At 39.5% G+C, this 19,409-nt stretch overlaps 1 protein-coding gene across 8 annotated transcripts in view; it reads right to left on the bottom strand.

Moving 5' to 3' along the window:
- The window catches only part of slmapa (sarcolemma associated protein a), an 84,411-nt gene that overhangs the window by 49,668 nt on the left and 15,334 nt on the right, over positions 1–19,409 (bottom strand). For all 8 annotated transcript variants that reach the window (XM_085274614.1, XM_085274612.1, XM_085274615.1 and 5 more), the window contains 2 exons: positions 5,978–6,125; positions 3,488–3,560 (listed from right to left, as the gene is read on the bottom strand). In XM_085274614.1, coding sequence (XP_085130740.1) covers positions 3,488–3,560; positions 5,978–6,125 — 221 coding nt within the window. The remainder of the gene's footprint in view (positions 1–3,487; positions 3,561–5,977; positions 6,126–19,409) is intronic.

Here is a 19,409-nt window from a genome sequence, read left to right as displayed (position 1 = left end):
TATATTGGGAATATAATATCAGATGCTGAAGGTCAAAGGTCAAACTAGAGACTACAGTCGTTTCCCCACAGAACATGTTGGACGCTTCTTTAGATCTCAGGTAAGCACCATTCACTTTCATGCATTATTGACCATGTGGATAAAATACTACCGTTGGTGTTAATTGATGGACTTCTTAAACCTGTGCTGAACTACAATCCAAACCTGCACATCTGAAAATAAACCAGGACAATTCTGTTACGGCCTTTTTATTTTACTCAGTTTTCGTGTGGGGGCTTGTGTATGTTACTCCCCTCCTGCCGCCTAGCAGAGGGGGTCGTAACAATTCATCACAACTCACCACTAAAATACCACACATCTGCAGTGACAGAGAGACAAGGGAAAAAATTACAGAGACTGAAATGATTTTGTTCCTGTGCAAAGGCATACTAGAAACCAGAAAGTGACTGATGATCACTTGTTCAAAAAGCAAAATTACTCATAATTTCAAATCAGAATCCTGGTAACTAATATCTGATGTCTCACAAATGTCTAAATGGATTATTCCATCCAGGTTATTTTTATATTCCAATTCTTATTGATTTCACTTCCTAGTTGTGCATCAGAATCTTCACTTCGTGAAGCTTTGTTTGTGACAAAAAGCAGTTGTAAATGAAAAGCCGTCTTTCCAGGTTGGGAAAAATGTATCACACAATGTCCAAATTTGGATAAACAGTCAAAGTAAGCTCTAAATGCATCCCAAGACCTCAGCTTTATTCATTAGACAAGTGTGTGGCCTGTCATCTAGAGATTTAAACATTTGATTTCAGTAGTTGTCAGTAGTAATGCTACGTGGTTACTTAAACAAAATATTCATATTATACTAAGTAGAAAACCAGTTAACTACCAGAGGTGACATGTTATGCAGCCACATGGCACAAGGTAGGAGCCCCTCTCTTTCAGTGACAAGAAGTTCAGTGTCAAAGCAAACTGAAATAAAACCACTTGACCACAGCAGTGTTTTCCGGTCCTCTGTGTGGAAGGAAGTGCTAGCACTGCTAACATTAGCTAGACTTGGCAAACTAATCTTAAAGTCCTGCACGTGTGACAACATGAAAGTGCCGCACATTTTAGCAACATGTAAAATACAGTTTGATTCCTGAAGAACGTGATTAACAGTTACAAATAGATAGGGCTGAACGATTATGGAAAATAATCTAATTGCGATTTTTTGCCCCAATATTGCGATTGCGATGCGATATGCGATTATTTTTTAAGGTATTTGTCTTCTGTATTATTAAACAAAGACAAGCAATACATCATATAGTATGGCCAATACTATATTACATTAATTTTAAACTGTTCTTTCCTGGAAGACAGACCTCTGTTATGATGACATGAGGTGATGCATGAATTGATGACTGACATTTTTATTTAACTTCTTCAATCACAACAGTATATTTGAACATACACAATAGTTTATTTTTAGCTTACAAACATCTGAGCATAAAGTGCTGACAAGGAACCCTGGTGTAAACATTAAAATGAAAGTCAGTACAATGTGCAGATTGCAGAAATATACATAAACAAAATCAGTGGCTTTACCACACTCAGTTTTTCGACATCTGTGAACTACTAGACAGTCATTCAATTAAAAAATAATATTAAATAAATAAAACTAATAAATAAAAAATACACACATCTTACTGATCTCTGCAGTCAGTAACATTACACATAAAGTGCAAACATAATAGCAATTGTATAAACACACACACAAACACGCCTTTAAAGTTTAAAGGCGTGAAATTGGACGGTCTAGTTCTGATTAGCGTCACCGCTGTCTCGGTGGAGTTTAATAAACTCGGCCGTCTGCTTCTTGCTATCTAAAATATAACCAGACACTGGTGTAAATTCTCGACTGTCTCATACTTCTGTTTAATAAGTTTTCTGTTTGACGTTTAGTCAGCTGTGTGAAAACCAAGGAGGAACCCACCCGGGGGATTAATAAAGTTTTATTTTATCTAATCTAATAACTTTAATCTCAGCCAAACCGATTTACTCACGAACAAACAAAACACTGAAAAAAGCCCAACAATAACATTTTTAGGTTGTCTAAGTGACTTATATATTACGTTTAACCCGAGCAGCGAAACTCCGCGGTGATCTGAAAATGATGTGCCGGGAGTTGTGCCGTTCTCGGCCGCATCAGTAACCCTCGAGCTCCCGGCTAGCTGTCGAGCTGGTGGGTAGCAGACGCCTCTGAAAACGTCGAAGCACTTTTGCAAATATGGGATATCTTGATAAACCGAGCAGATATTTGATGTTTACACAACTACTTTCTCGCCTGAAAATATGTTAAAAGTTTATTTTGTGACCCAGAAAGATTAGTATGAGTAATTTTAAAACTTAGTAGCGGCCGCCATTGCTGGAAACTGGAGTTTGGCTGGGCCGCGCTATGAATTCTGGGATATGGTTGTAATTTGGACAGCCTTCGGCGCGTCGCTGTGACGTAATCGGTCTACAAATGCGGCCTCAGGAGGATGCAGCCCATGAATTGTATAATATAATCGCAGTATAATCGCAGCCTTTGCGGTTAGAAAATTGCACTTGATCATGTCGCGATATTATCGCAAATGCGATATATCGTTCAGCCCTACAAATAGATCTCAAACACACACATTTTTAGGAACAATAGTCGATCATTAGATTGGGCTTGTTTGAATTATTTGTGAATGTTTTCATACTGTTAACAACTAATTCTTGGTGTCCTTTAGTTTTGCAACCCAGCTTTTTGTTTTCTAGCACAGACAGCATGAACAAACCAGACCCAAGACTCCGGTCAGCGTGGCTGATGGGTTTACCAGACTGGAAGCTGAGCAGCATGGCAGCATATGGCACTGCCCAACACAGCACTGAGCCCCAGTAACACTAATACACACGTCCAGCCAATTACAAACACACAGACACGCAAGTGGGACTCTGAGTACAGTAGGAAGTTCCATGCTGGGTCAGCGGCTGGTCAGCTACAGCCCATTTAACACAAACACACACAAAGAAAGGCAAAGATACATGTAAACACTCAGCATGAGTCAATATAAGAAAAAGGGGGGGGGACCCTAAAACTCAAATGAACAGTTGATTCAAAAGGTTATTACACAGGCCAGAATTATTAACACACACTCGCAGACCCTTATCCTCAGCTCATTAACTGCCCTCATCCTCAACTAGACTGATAATAATCACATCACTACACAAGCAGAAATTGTGTGTGTGTGTGTGTGTGTGTGTGTGTGTGTGTGTAAGCATTTAACCTTAACCAGACAACCATTAAATCGGCAACAACATCTGGTTAAGTCTGTATCAGTATACTGTTGCTTTAATGAGCAGCAATAAATCCCAATTTTTCAGAAGAATGTGTAGCGTAGAAACTGTAGAAAGCTTTGTTAAAAATATAGTCTGTTATTACTACATAAACAAATCTTCATGGATCAATGTGAGTGGTGCTTACTCGCTTCGTCGGCGTGCCTCCATCCCATCAGGTAGGAAGAGTTTGATTGTTGACACGATGCAGCCATGGGTGACTGCAGACAAAAAGAGAAAAGACACTTCAATATTGTTCATATGAAGAAAACGAAATAAAACAGAGCAGAATGTTTACATATACAAAGTCCTGGATCATCAGCGAATATAGAGACTCTAGAGAATCCATGTCAAACATGCAGCCCGGGCTGACTATGTGTCAAAGTTCATAATTTTTAAGGAAAAGATTTCTGCCTTTCTGGCCCATATTAACAAATCCTATAAGGTATCAAATTTCATATTATTGAAGGTTTTCTGATGTGGGGGTGTACAATTACCCCGCAACTGTTATAATTAGGTATGGTTCAGAGTAATCACCAGTAGCTCACGAGTAAAAGGCAATTTTTTCACCAGTAGCTGCAGCACTGTTGTATTACCACTACCTTCAGCCCTGTTGAAGATTATTCCACAGATTGTCAAACACATGGGGAGTCAGTGCCTGAGTATTTGAGCGTATGTTGCTTCTTTCTGGGGCTGTGCGATATGACCAAAATCTCATATCCCGATATAAGACCTCTATCATCCTGATAACGATATAAATCACAAAAATGTTACACTTTCTGAAAATTCTGTGAATCTCGGGCAGCTTGACTTGCGTGAAGTGTTTCCAGCTGGGCGTCGTGTACATGGAGTCGAATGTTTTAACCAATGCATGAAACTATACATTTTTAGACATAAGTTGTAACGGCCGCCATTTTCTTTGTAAGTATTTATTACACGGCGTGCTGCGGGGAAAAGCCTGTTCTAACGTTTGAGTCTAAGGTTTATTTTTTAGCACCTGATGGCTCTTTTTTGCTTCTCATCCGTAAATAATCTGCATACTGTTTCACGTGATTCGGTTTATTTTGAAAAGTCTCAACAGGATCTTGAGCTTTATTCTTAAAGGTTTATGTGGAAAATAAACAAGCAGACACGCGATGGTTTTGCCGCCGCTGTTGCTAACGACAACGTGTAGAATAGAATAGAATAGAATAATCCTTTAATTGTCCCACAAGGGGAAATTTGGTTGTAACAGCAGCCAGAAAGACACACATACAACAAACAGTACACAGGACACAGAACAGAAACAGACACAATTTTTCTTACATATTTACAAAAACAGGCGCTTTGTCCGTCCGTAGTGTGGTTATATTAAATATAAGAGAAAGAGAGAACTTTAAGAAATTAATATAGCCACTACAGTGACCATCAAAACGGTGAAAAAAATAAAATATTGCCATAAACAGTAACTGCTACCAGGTCAAGCTTGTGTCCTGTGTGTCACAACAAAGAAGTGGTTTGTTTTGAGCTAAATAAAAGCACACGTGCTGTAGTGCCTGGATCAGCATGTGAGCTGACTGTGTGCAGAGGCACACAGATGGACAGAAAAGAGGGAGTCACATGGAGGGACTGGGATTTTTAGATCAGGTCATCCTGAACCATGCCTTAGTTATGCGACAGACTCAGGTGGCTGGGGGACTTCCCATGATGCACTGAGCATTTCTTCTTTACTCCCGTCTTTTCACTAACTGTACGATAACATGCCACTATCATCTCTATTCTTGTCCGTTTTCTCTTTTCCCTCCTCTCACCCCACAACTGGCCACAGAAGATCCTGCCCCTCCCCAAGTCTGGTTCTGTTTGAGGTCTCTTCCTGTTAAAAGAGATTTCTTCCTCCTCGCTCTTGTAGGGGATCATTTGATTGTTGGTGTAATCTTTCTCATAATTGATGGGGTTCTTATAGTACAAAGCAACTTAAGACAACTATTGTTGTGAAGGGGTAGTGTTAATAGAATAAATACATATCCTATTTCCAGTATACAGAGACTAAATTTGTTTAGACACAGCTTTTTGTCGTCTTGCTTATTTTTTTAATGCATAACAACAGTTCCCAGAACACACTTCTCTAAAGCTATCGGGCCTGTCATGCATGCACTGGCGCAAATCCAGGATGTGAAAACAAAAACGTGTTTCTAGACCCTAGTGACTTATTTTCATATTGCTGATAAATTAAAGTAGTTATGAGTCTCTTCTGGTAAAACAAACTGTATATTTTTTATTATATAATTTAACTTGATATAATCTTCTAAAATCTGTAAAAAGGCATAGATCAGTCTTTTTTTTCATAACCTCTGACAGAAGTTTAATGCCTGTTGGAACTCCAGTATGAAAATGGCTTAAGTAGAGCTGAAAATCTGACCTTAATATGCGCTCTCTGGTGTGTATGTATGCATTAGCTCATATGACCAAAGCTAAATGAGCCCAGAGCCATCCTTGAAGGTTAGTCAAGTGTGATTACTTGACATGTGTGCATTATTAACTATAAGAGTAAGGAAAAATCCTCTGTCCATTATGTATGCTGACTGAGAAGCATAAAATATGTGCTTTGCCCCATAATACATCACTGTATGTCATCATATTCCACATGTGATCTTTGTACCTTTGCGTGTGTTCTCAGTGACGTCGACGCCAAACTGGATGATGTCGCCGGAGAGGACCTCACAGGGCGGACTCTCCTCCGAGCCACGACTCAACCTCTGGCTGTTGATGAATGTCCCATTGCTGCTTTTAGTGTCTTGCAGGTAGAACTGAAACATGCAAAACAACAGGTCACAACCATGTGAAGAAAACTGACACTTATAAACAAACATGAACAGAAAACTCTAAATTGAAGAAGAGTCGAGTTAAAATAGATCCCCAGATTAAAAGAGAGAAATAAATTATGACAGGAAATATGAAGCTACGGCTCATAATGGCAGAAATTATATTTCACAACCTTTTGGTAGTATGATTTTCATATTGTCAAACAAATATTAAGTATTTATCAGTAATCAAAGCCAATTAAATAGTATATTTTTGGAAAAGAAATGTCTGCATAAACTATTTCCTTGTTTTCACCAGTGGTAGGATTTAACATGTTACCAACTACACCCTCTGGAACCTGGACACTGTTTGCTATTCACCAACAAAAACAACCAATATAAAATAAAAATGCACTACAAATGACCAGGCCTCAAACTGATAAAAACATGTACAATACAAAGCTAAATACTTGGTGTATCCAAAAAACAAAAAGAAAGCAAAAACACACACAAAATGATCTGACCCCTGTCCAATGAATTTCACCAGAATATAAAACTGAAACTCTTGACATGAACTCCCCTGGAGCAACGTGGGGTTAGACGGCACCAAAAAAAATATTCTGTTTTGTTTACCTAATTATTCATGTCACCCAACCACAACATAGCCTCACAGTTACAGAGCCACCTGTCACCATCGATGGCTGCAGTCTACCTCCTTGTAATACACAGATTTTACAATGTTGTATTACCATATTTTTTGGACTATAAGGCGCACCGGATTATAGGGCGCATTAAGCGAAACAAAACAGTCAGATAAGTCAAAATTTACTCAACCCATTCTTCTTGCTTCCTCCACTTCCGTACCATTGATTCATTAATGTTGAATTCTCTCACAGCTGCTCTATTCTATGTTGTTGCAGTATATTAATGACTAACCTCATAATGTGGATGGATTATCTCAGTTGTTCTCCTGACTGAAGTTTGGTCCGTTTACAGCATCCTGCAATGCAATTGCATTTGTCCCTTACCATTGGGAACCTTCGCGTTAATTTTTATCGTCTAGAAAGAAGTTAGCGTTCATCCTGCAGCTTCACTGTGTTTATGTTATGCTAACATAGATGTGTCGCTAGCGATCACGAAGCACGTCATTACATGCCAGCTAGCCCAACTTCAGTAACCCTACAAAATACACTCCTATTTAGTTTTCTGTCTTCATTTATGTTGGAAGTGGTAGCAGTGCTGTACGTTTTAATTTTTTCAGAAATCATGTTTAGGTGGAAACTAGCGAGCGCCGTGTACCACATAAAATTGGTTCGAGGTCAGTAAGAACAACCAAGATTCATAAATAAGGTGCACCGGATTAAAAGGCGCACTGTTGATTTTTGAGAAAATTAAAGGATTATAAGTGCACCTTATAGTCTGAAAAATATGGTAGAAGCACAGCAGCTACCCAGAGATGACCCTGGTGAGGCATAGGTACAAGGTTTTATTTTTCAGGGGAGTAAGAGGAACCCGTCTTGGTTTGTAAATTCCCACTGTAAAACCTCACGATGAGCATTATTTGCCATCAACATCCTTTTGTTTTAAACCAGAGGTGAAGAGTGAGGGACACTGGATTCTTGTATGTCAATCACAAAGTAGAGGGTAATGGGAACCACAGCCAATAGCATGTTGTGTTTAGTAAGTCTCACGGTACTTTGTGAAATAGTCAGAACACAATTTTCATCAGACCAGATGTCATATCAACTAGAGATGGACCGATCCGACATTACGTATCGGTATCGGTCCGATACTGACCTAAATTACTGGATCGGCTATCGGAGAGAAATAAAAAATGTAATCCGATCCATTAAATATCACAAAAGCACTTCACAAAACTTGCGACATGGCAGAACTCGGCTTATAACCTTAGCACGTCGGAGCAGTATGCGTCACGTGGTACAGCGACTGTGGCGTGCGAGACCTCTCGGTGGTCTGGTTGAGCATTTGGAGCCTCGCTACCAAACCGGAATTTCATCTCTGAGAACGTTATCCCAGAGAGAAGTAAAGCAAGTGTGTAAGTTCATCTCTGAATGTTCATAAAGCATTCCCACGTTAAGCTTATGACTGCCTCTCATTCTCTCCCCCTCCCTCTCCTGCCGCTACTTCAAACACGAAACTAATCAATGATCAGCTGATCGGCTTTTCAGTCGCGAGTCCCGTCTCTCTTGTTTGTTTTTGGCCCACTTTGCATTTTTAAGCTTGATAAGCTGTTGTTAGAATTTATTTAATATTACTTTCTACACCAGGATCCTTTTCTACGTAGCTGACGGCTGGTAACTGTGCAGGGGCGGGTCTAGCAAGGTTTGGCCAGGGGGGCAGGTAGGGCATTAACAGGGAAAGGGGGGGGCACAAAGAAATACTTTTCTTTCTTATTCTCATTTAAAATGTCTAGCTTTTGATAAATAATTATCTGAATCTTACACCCAAAGTTTTAATCTGATGTAAAATGTATAGAAGTCTATTACTAATATTAAGTCTAATATATACCCTAGTAAGCTATAGTACTTTTTCCTTTGGGAAGGTACGATCTGTGCAGTCTGCAATTCTGTTGAAGAAAGATGTTGAATCTATTTAATTATTGTAGAAAAATAATTGATTTCTGTGCAGTTTTTTTTTTATATTTATTTTTTATTTTACACGTGCATTAAATTAAAGTAGATTACATCGATTAAGCATCACAAGGCAGGGGGGGGGGGGGGTCCCCTATTTATTTATTTATGTCTGTATGTATGTATGTCTGTATGTATTTATTTATTTTTTAACCTATTAGTTAGGTTGTTTAATATTTCTGCCAAGTACTCTTTAAAATACCAGAATAGGAAGGATGGTGTAGGCTTAAGTTTATTAGATTGATCAATATTGCTGAACTATGAAATATTTTGGGTGCAGTGTATTTTTTGCATACAGGTATAACAGAATAGCTTTATCGTTTTGTTTTTTAAAATTTCAGTATGAACTTATACAAAATGCAGCAAAATATTTAAAAAAAACTGTTTTATTGATTAAAAAATACACTATATCGGATTCATATCGGTATCGGCAGATATCCAAATTTATGATATCAGTATCGGACATAAAAAAGTGGTATCGTGCCATCTCTAATATCAACCGATTTGCATCCATGCACATTGATTACAGATTTTTTTTGCCCCTGAAGGAGGGATGTTCGATATAACGATATATATTGGATGACGATATAATAACGTATATCGTTTGTTTTGTGGTGTCGTAAAATAAACTCTGTACAGCAATATTTTTTCATCGTTTTGATGGTCACTGTAGTGGCTATATTAATTTCTTAAAGTTCTCTCTTTCTCTTATATTTAATATAACCACACTACGGACGGACAAGCGCCTGTTTTTACGTGTTGTCGTTAGCAACAATGACGGTAAAACAAGGTAACAAGTCCGCTTGTTCGTTTTCCACGTAAACCTTTCGCAATAAAGCTCAAGATCCTGCTGAGACTTTTTAAAATAAACTGAATCACCGGAAAGAGTATGCAGAGAGTTTACGGATGAGAAGAAAAACTTCAGGGAAATCGAGTTGCCCGAGATTCACAGAATTTACAGAAAATATTACATTTTTGTGATTTATATCGTTGTCAGGACAATAAATGTCTTATATCGGGATATGAGATTTTTGTCATATCGCACAGCCCTATATCCTGAAGGGCAAAAAAGTTTGGAGGCTCATATCTCATGTCTTTCACAAATCAGAGATGTCATCCTCTGCTGACCATTACAAAAATGTCATACTTTAGACCACACGCCTTATAAATCGTGCAGGTTGACACCCACCAGGCCCACAAACAGACAGACATAGCTACTCTGAAATCACCCAGGGACTCCCGCAGTCCTGTTTCAAAGCTTTAAGATGACTGTTTTCATCATCACCATTTTGGCATTTTATAATCAGATGTCACAAGCGAGGGTTTGTGACAAGCAGAGGTCGATGTTTTGAGAAAATTCAGGCTTCTCCCTGTTATCCATCTTTTATATACAGTCTATATACACAGAGAACACCCATGATGGTAAACCATAAACAAGAAGCCAAAATCATGTTCGTTCATATGATTCAGGAAACCCATGCAGAATATCTTGATTGATATCAGACAGGAAACAACCAGTCAAAACAAAACACAAATTAGAGCAAACACAGATATTAACAGCTAAAATTGAAACACAAACGAGCACACACAGATAAAGGTAACACAGACACAGCAAAAATTACACACACACACACACACACACACACACACACACACACACACACACACACACACACACACAGATAACGATCTGATCTGGATGCCCGGGGCCTTTTTGCCTGTTGTTCCAGGAGTTTCATTCATCAGCTTTCAGCTCTCCGTCATGACTTGAAACGCTCTGTCCTACCAGAGAGAGAGGAAGGAGGGACTGAAGGAGGAAACAGCAAAAAACAAGCCACGGAGAGAGAGAGAGGCTGAGGCTGACTGGCTCACTTCGCTGTTTATCCCACTGCAGTGTGCAACGAAAAGCTAGCAATTCACACCTCATGATAGCTATACACTAACACACACACACACACACACACACACACACAGAGTTACCTCCTGTCCCCATGGTAACCTGGAGATGGGGAGGGAGGGACCTAACTATAGAGCTTTTCACCCAGCAACACCGCACACACACACACACACACACACACTATGCGTCACATATGGCTCTCGCAGACTTACATTCTCACGCACATACACAGAGAAACCATGACATCATCCACCTGTGAGCTGCAGACAGCGAGTTCAGTCTGCTGACTGTGACGCCTGATTTCTCATAGAGCACCTGAGACGTGGACTTGTTTCACAACATATATTACGACATGTCACACAACCAGGAAGTAACAATAAAGCAGAGCACAGAAGCAGCAGACATGGTGAGTAAAACGGTGCCAAAGTCATATACACAGAGCACAGCAGGGATAAAAAGAAAATCGCAGCAAGAGTTTCATGAAGAAAAAAAATATGCCAAAAAAAGTTTTATATCAATATAAAATGCCACAATCCCACATGTGGGAAGTGGCGGGTAAAGTGAGGAACGTAGAACTGCTTTTGGCTCCTCCTTTATTCACAAGGGGTTGCACTTCGATCTGCACTTGCGTAGACTGATTTTTTACACTCTTTGGCCCTCAGAAGATAACACTATCAGTTGTTTGTGTCTTGTTCTCAAACCAGGAACCTTTTGTGTACAAGGCAAATGTGTTAAACACTACACCATAGAGCCACTATACTAATGCCACTATGTTAAAAATCTAAATCTGCAAAATAATTATGTCACTAAATCTTTGAAATAAATCTTAGTAAACCTTTGTCCCCCCTTTACATCCATGTATCTATGGGGGTCATCTGGTCACGAACCAGGATGCTCAGATGTGCACCGTGTTGCTGATCTATTAAAGGTTGTTTTTGTTGTTGTTTTTAAACAATCCTAAAATGAATCATTCACCATTTGTGTGTCAACCAGCTCCAGCTTCACATTATACTGTCACAGCGCCATTTTTACTCCTTCAGTCTTTTTCTTGAAAATAACACAAGAGGTTACTTGGGCTGAATGTTGTAATACTATGTATTCACTTGCACACTCCTAAGTAGTGTCTACTTTGAGTCTTTCTTTGATTAAATTTGGTATTCAAATTTAGGAAGTACTGGGATCAAATTTCTGATATCGTCATGCATCTACCCAGAAGTAATCAAAGCAGTCTGTGAGGCATCAGCCACACTGGCCATCATCCATTTCACTGTCCTGAAAACTTTCCATAATGACTAATAAGTGGCTAACTATTAACAAATGCGTGAGTGAATGAGCCATTAGTTTATTACCAGGTCACTGAGAGGAGAAAACAGACCAGCTGGCTGTTTTAAGGCTGAATTTAAGTTTGTTGATTGGACATTTTATCTGATTTAACATTCTGAAATGAAGACACAACAAAGAAGATTCCAGAGTGACGCACTGTGGATATGAGCTGAGATTTCTTCCATGCATACCAGTATGAGAGAAGGAATTCTTTCCCAGTTTAATCAGTCTGCAAACTCAAATACCACAGAGCAGGATGAGCTACTGTCTTTTCAACTACAGTTCTGCAATCTCTTCTAAAGGGTCAAGAAACTCAAGTAGAAAATGAAAATAATGTTTGTCAAATATAATATTTGTTTAATAACATGCAGGTATATATGTTTGTGTTGTATAGAGTTGTCCACCTGCTTTGTTGGGATTTCTTGGAAAAAATAGCTATGTGTTGCGTTTTGTTGTTTGTTTAAATTTTGACAGTGCTGGTCCACAATCACCAAAAAAAGTAATAAAAAAAAAGTAATAAAAAAGTAATAATGAACATTTAAAAAGATTGATTACTAGAACAGTTTCTTCCCCCCCCCCAAATCTGCACATCATCATCATATGAATGAAGCACTTTTTAAACCAGAAGCTGGACCACCAGCATTCCTGCAATACCTCCACCCACCATCAGAGCACTTCTCAGGAAAACACTGCATCCCTTTATCCTTCTATGTCTGTTCTCTCTCCATGTCCCTTTTCATCCATTAGTAGTGCCAGCTAAACAAACATCATGCTACTCCGTTTGGATTTTACTTTGCTCTTAGCTTCCAAAAACAGTACACACCATCAGCTGGCAGCTAGCCCTGCAGGCACAACAACCACTTAACCAGTCAGCAGGTCAACGCATGACACCAGTTTGTATCAACACTACAGACAGATTTAAAGAAAGTAGCAGTCACCTGATGGATAAACCCTCCCAGAATCACTCGCAGGAGTCACCCTGACTCCTGGAACAACTAAAAATAATTCCACCTTAGAGCAGGACATCCAATATTGGGATTTAATGCAAACAAGATCCAAGGTCTATGAAAATATGTATACTAACAAATAATTAGATGACCTAATCTAGTCAATACCTTAAGAAAAAATAGCAAAGATAAACCCAGACACCAAATAATAGTATTCAAGAGAAATTCCAGTGTAAATTCTTCAGTTTCCAAATCAACTAGAACATGCACATATTTGTTTCATCACTAGCACTGCAGCTCCCATACAAACAGATAAAGCGGATTGATCCTTCATTAGCAAAATATGACAAAGTACTTTTACAAAAAGCAGCACCAAACATCCATCACTGCAGGAGTCTTGGGCCAGTCAAGACACATTTCACTCTCTAGGAGGCTTGATAAACAAGTTCTTGAAATGTCAGTGCCAGTCATAAAACAGAAGCAAGGTGACTCTACCACATGCAAAAAAACTCATACAGGGTTTAAAGTGGGCCTGTTATGCTATGTTATTTCTCAAATGCTCAAATTAAACATGGCCAAAGTATCAAATAATAAAGTCAGGGTATTTACAAGTATTCCCTGTGAGCCATCAGTTACTTTAAATTTATCTAAGCCAGAGACACAATGAGAGCAATCAGTGGACAACTCTACATCAGCAAAGATGGTAGTAAAAGTTCCAGGTGAAAAGTTAAAATTTTAAGCTTTTATTAAAATCAGACTTGACTAGTAATGTTATCAATTGCATACAATTGTTTTATGTTCCAGTAGCAAAAATTTAATTTACATAGCTGGTAGGATGGCTGTCAAACAGAGGTATTATTGCACAGCCAAAGGTGTCAAACATTGTTTTGAAAAATATTGGCGCAAAGATATTTTAAAAATGTAGTAAAATAAAAAACAAAAGTGAATTAGGAGATGAAATCACATATTAGAGAGCTGTGCTATAAGGTTAGATGTTAGCTATCAATCTGATGCTCAACACAGAAAGCACTGATGAGTTACAGTGGGGCAAAAAAGTATTTAGTCAGCCACCGATTGTGCAAGTTCCCCCACTTAAAATGATGACAGAGGTCAGTAATTTGCACCAGAGGTACACTTCAACTGTGAGAGACAGAATGTGAAAAATAAATCCATGAATCCACATGATAGGATTTGTAAAGAATTTATTCGTAAATTAGGGTGGAAAATAAGTATTTGGTCACCTCAAACAAGGAAAATCTCTGGCTCTCACAGACCTGTAACGTCTTCTGTAAGAAGCTTTTCTGTCCCCCACTCGTTACCTGTATGAATGGCACCTGTTTGAACTCATCATCTGCATAAAAGACACCTGTCCACAGCCTCAAAAAGTCAGACTCCAAACTCCGCCATGGCCAAGACCAAAGAGCTTTCGAAGGACACCAGGAAAAGTATTGTAGACCTGCACCAGACTGGGAAGAGTGAATCTACAATAGGCAAGCAGCTTGGTGTGAAAAAATCAACTGTGGGAGCAATCATCAGAAAATGGAAGACATACAAGACCACTGATAATCTCCCTCGATCTGGGGCTCCACGCAAGATCTCATCCCGTGGGGTCAAAATGATCATGAGAACGGTGAGCAAAGATCCCAGAACCACACGGGGGGACCTGGTGAATGACCTGCAGAGAGCTGGGACCAAAGTAACAAAGGTCACCATCAGTAACACACTACAACGGCAGGGAATCAAATCCCGCAGTGCCAGACGTGTTCCGCTGCTGAAGCCAGTGCATGTCCAGGCCCGTCTGAAGTTTGCCAGAGAGCACATGGATGATACAGCAGAGGATTGGGAGAATGTCATGTGGTCAGATGAAACCAAAGTAGAACTTTTTGGTATAAACTCAACTCGTCGTGTTTGGAGGAAGAAGAATACTGAGTTCCATCCCAAGAACACCATACCTACTGTGAAGCATGGGGGTGGAAACATCATGCTATGGGGCTGTTTTTCTGCCAAGGGGACAGGACGACTGATCCGTGTTAAGGACAGAATGAATGGGGCCATGTATCGTGAGATTTTGAGCCAAAACCTCCTTCCATCAGTGAGAACTTTGAAGATGAAACGAGGCTGGGTCTTCCAACATGACAATGATCCAAAACACACCGCCCGGGCAACAAAGGAGTGGCTCCGTAAGAAGCATTTAAAAGTCCTGGAGTGGCCTAGCCAGTCTCCAGACCTCAACCCCATAGAAAATCTGTGGCAGGAGTTGAAAGTCCGTGTTGCTCGGCGACAGCCCCAAAACATCACTGCTCTTGAGAAGATCTGCATGGAGGAATGTGCCAAAATACCAGCTACTGTGTGTGCAAACCTGGTAAAGACCTATAGTAAACGTTTGACCTCTGTTATTGCCAACAAAGGTTATGTTACAAAGTATTGAGTTGTATTTTTGTTATTGACCAAATACTTATTTTCCACCCTGATTTACGAATAAATTCTTTACAAATCCTACCATGTGGATTCATGGATTGTTTTTTCACATTCTGTCTCTCACAGTTGAAGTGTACCTCTGGTGCAAATTACTGACCTCTGTCATCATTTTAGGTGGGGGAACTTGCACAGTCGGTGGCTGACTAAATACTTTTTTGCCCCACTGTACATGTAGCTGACCAGCCAGCAATGCGCCTCTCTCTCTGTCACTTTTCCCCACCCATCTACCCTAATACTGCTAGCCCAAGTTCAGAGGAGGACTGCAGCTTTGAGATGAGTGATAGTGGTGCAGCAGTGCTTGCACTACAAAACCAGGCTCAGATAGAGGCTTGCTGCACCTTCCTTCATATGGAGGGAAAGGGGGCACGACTGTTGTTTACATTCAACAGTTTCCTATAGGCTGACTACTTCTTGTTGGTCCTGGTTTAGGATATTGAGAGATCTGTGCTTTAATTCAGACATCTGTAACAGCATTATTTAGATTATTTAGATTAAAGTGTACATTTTTAAGGCACATACACAACTGTGCTACCGTGCAAATTAATTATGTTTGAGAAAGGCAAGGAAGTGCATACTCTGCATGTGAGTGTGTAGTCTGGGCTTTAACTGTCTATGAGCACAGAAGCCTCGCCTACAAATGAATGAATGAATGAATGAATGAAGTAACCATTGTTTTATTTATTTGTTTTAAACACACACATCTTTGTTCTCTACAAGTTCCACGTTGACAGTGATACGTTTTTTTGGCACTGATCTGAAGTCATAGTACTCTGACATTCTTGATATAGAGTCAGAGCCAAGATTTACTTAAACGCTTTTTAAACAGCACTATGTATCTGACATTGTAAGCTGTAATCTGAAACACCTGATTATATTTAAATATTTTTAAAAAGTCCTTGTTGAAAAAAAGTGTTTGATAATCTTAAATTATTGATAAGATATGAGTTATAGATTAGCTGGCAGGATACAAGTCTTAAAACTGATGTGATGCAATCAAATGGAGAGAAGATATGTCACCGTGTTTGTGTACTACAGCAGCATCAACGCCACACTGAGGTGTACCTCAGTAATACTAGTTGGCTAGACCCATGGCAGACCAGACAAGCATTCATTGGCGTCATCTGAATAATTGGTTATCAGTCACATTTGTAAGTCTACTTTAAAAAGACTTTAGGTCCAATCCTGAAACAAACCGTGGCTGAACTATGGAGCTCGTTTCACTTAACAACAACAACGACAACTTCTCGAGGTTATTGCAGCAAAGTTTTTATTGTAGCCTTTTCCAACAGTCTGATCCAGGATTTTTTATTTTTTATAATTATCTCTTTTATTGGGACAGCTGTTGAACATAACAGTAGTTTGCCTTTTTACACTTTCTTTGCTGTCACATTTTAACTTATAATTGAAAAATAAAGAAGACAGAAAAAGAAGAGAAAAGAAAAGAAGAAGAAAGAAAGAAAAAACTAGGTTTAGGAGGCAGCAGGGCAGGTAGGTTTACGTAGTACTCAGGGTTGTAACATCATACACAAAATCACATCTCATATGCTTAACATAGTCTGTCCATTTAGACCATATTCCGTAGAAGGTATCCCTCTGAAGTTTAAGAGAAAATGACACTTTTTCCCCATGGTACAGATCTCTTGTACAGAATGTATCCAGTCTTCTATCGTTGGTGGTTCAGGCTTAAGCCATCTTCTCGTAAGAGGCTTTTTACTTGCGGCCAGAAGGATATACAGGAGTCTTCTGTCATTGGAATTCAGTTTATCCACTGGTGCATTGCACAAAAATATGGTCTCAAAAGTTGAAGGAAAAACAAATGAAAAAACATTTTGTAAATGATCATGGATTAGAGACCAATACTGGCGAATAACTTTACAGCGTTAGCGCCGGTAGCGCCGTCTCCCCCACATCTCCAACATTTATCACCAATTCCTCGATATCTTTGTTGAGCAGGGGTAATGAAAAATCTCATAATGCTTTTCCAGCAAAATTCACGCCAAACGTTAGACCCAGTGGTAGCCCACTGTATCTTGCATGCGTGAGCGCAACACTTCTCTGTAATTGTCAAATTACCCTCCTTTTCCCACTTCGCTTTAATATACAGAGTGCTGTCGTTTTTACACCGCCGGATGCTGTTATATAATTTAGAAATAATTTTACTTTGCACAGGATTTTTTATTAATACATTTATTAGTACTGTATGGAAAAAAAAATACAACAAAAATTGGCCAAGTAGCCAATTTGCTTCATCTGAGAATCAACCAGTGGAAATGCCATCGATGGCCCAAAAAGGCTGGCAGCTGGGCAGTCAATTCGATGCCACACTACTTCTTCTTTTTTTTCTTTTTTTTTAAACTTAAAAAAATGGTTCTGTTGAACCCTGTGAAGTTTTCTCTCTCTTATGTTCAAGATTTCTTAGCTCCAAGCCCAACTCCATCAACTCAGTTTCACTTGTGATGGCAGCGCACCCAAGTATGACTTCGACAGGAATTTAGCAGAGGACTATGAAGACTAAATTCATCTTTCGCCAATAAGAACCCCTGAACACAAACCTAGATCTGCCAATAGCTGTTCTTTGGATCTGCTCAGGACATAACTTGTTCAAACTCTAAAAAACTATTTTAAGTAACTTTCACATGATATTTGCCAACTTCCACATGAGCAAAGCCAGCCATTCAAGTTTTATACACATTTAGTACACAGATGGCAGTAGCATGTTCTGCCATCGCTTCTTTGGCGTTTAATGAGCGATTTGTACCCAAAGTCAAATACTTTTTTCTCCCTCAGCATGGAGCTGACATGTAAACCCAACATTCACAGGTTATAGAGCATGTTTCAAAGAAAGGCTGCAGATGGAGAGAGAGAGAAAGCAGGAGAGCCAGCTGACTGGAGACTGGACTCCTGCCACCATTTCCATAAGAGGCCGTTTGCTGCTGCTGCTGGCAAACAAAAAGAGTGTTTTATCGGCGTGCTCATTTCTGCAATAGTGTCTGCCTTACCTTCAAAGGTGAATCTTAGTGCACAAATGTTTTGCTATAGACTTCACTGTCTTTAACAGTTAACATTACCTCCTTAATTAAGTTACACATTTTTCCATACTGAATATAAATTTAAGACAATAAAGAAACAAAAAAAAGTGCCAGAGGCTTTCTAGTTTCCTCTCCTTAAAGTGTGAGGATTTGACTTTTTTCTTTTTGGGGCATTTTTTAGACTTTATTGGACTGGGACAGTACAGAGCAGACAGGAAACTAAGAAAAGAGCAAAGAGGAACAACATGTAGGAATCAAGCCCAGGATTCCTGCAGCCTTTTGTGATATGGATCTCCAGCTCAACCAAGTGAGCTATAGTGGCATCCCATTTTTGCTTATTTGTTTTTTGTTTGTTACACTTAGGAAACCTTTCCATTTTTGACTTAATATATTAAGATAGTATTCTTCAAAAAGAAGATCTCCTTCAAGGAAGCTGGTGGGAATCATTTGTAACTAGAGCTGGGCGATAGAACGATAACGATATGTATCGCGATATAACTTTTACTCGATAGAGAAATTAAGCTATCGCGATAGACCTCGCCGCTCTTGTCCTCTTAAAAAAAAAAAAAAAAAAGGTCAGCCAATCCAAATTAAGTAGCGCAGAGCCGAACCAATCACAGCCGCAGCGTCACGTCGCGTGACTTGTTACGTACAGAACAAGTGCCAAGCCGCACGTGTGTTTGTTTGGGAAGCAGCCAGCGGGTAATGGAGCCAGCGCGTAATGGAGGAAATGAGTGTGCCGACTAGAAAAATCAACCGAGCGTGACCGAAGAGAAAACAGATGATGGTTCCAATGCCGGAGAGATTGTCGAACGGAAGAGCCAAAGAAGTTCCGTAGTGTGAAGGTATTTCGGCTATTTCAAGTCTGACAAAAAAACAGAGTAGCGTGCACTGTAAATTGTGCCGAAAGCAAGTCTGGAAATACAATAAACTGGTGCATGCGTCACACTGTGCGCCACGTTGTT

This window comes from Mchenga conophoros, linkage group LG5 (assembly GCF_057382185.1).
Source record: "Mchenga conophoros isolate Kocher_MC1m ecotype Shallow Benthic linkage group LG5, M_conophoros_male_GT1.1, whole genome shotgun sequence".
Taxonomy (NCBI): Eukaryota; Metazoa; Chordata; class Actinopteri; order Cichliformes; family Cichlidae; genus Mchenga; species Mchenga conophoros.
This window is presented reverse-complemented; position numbering and strand designations above follow the sequence as displayed.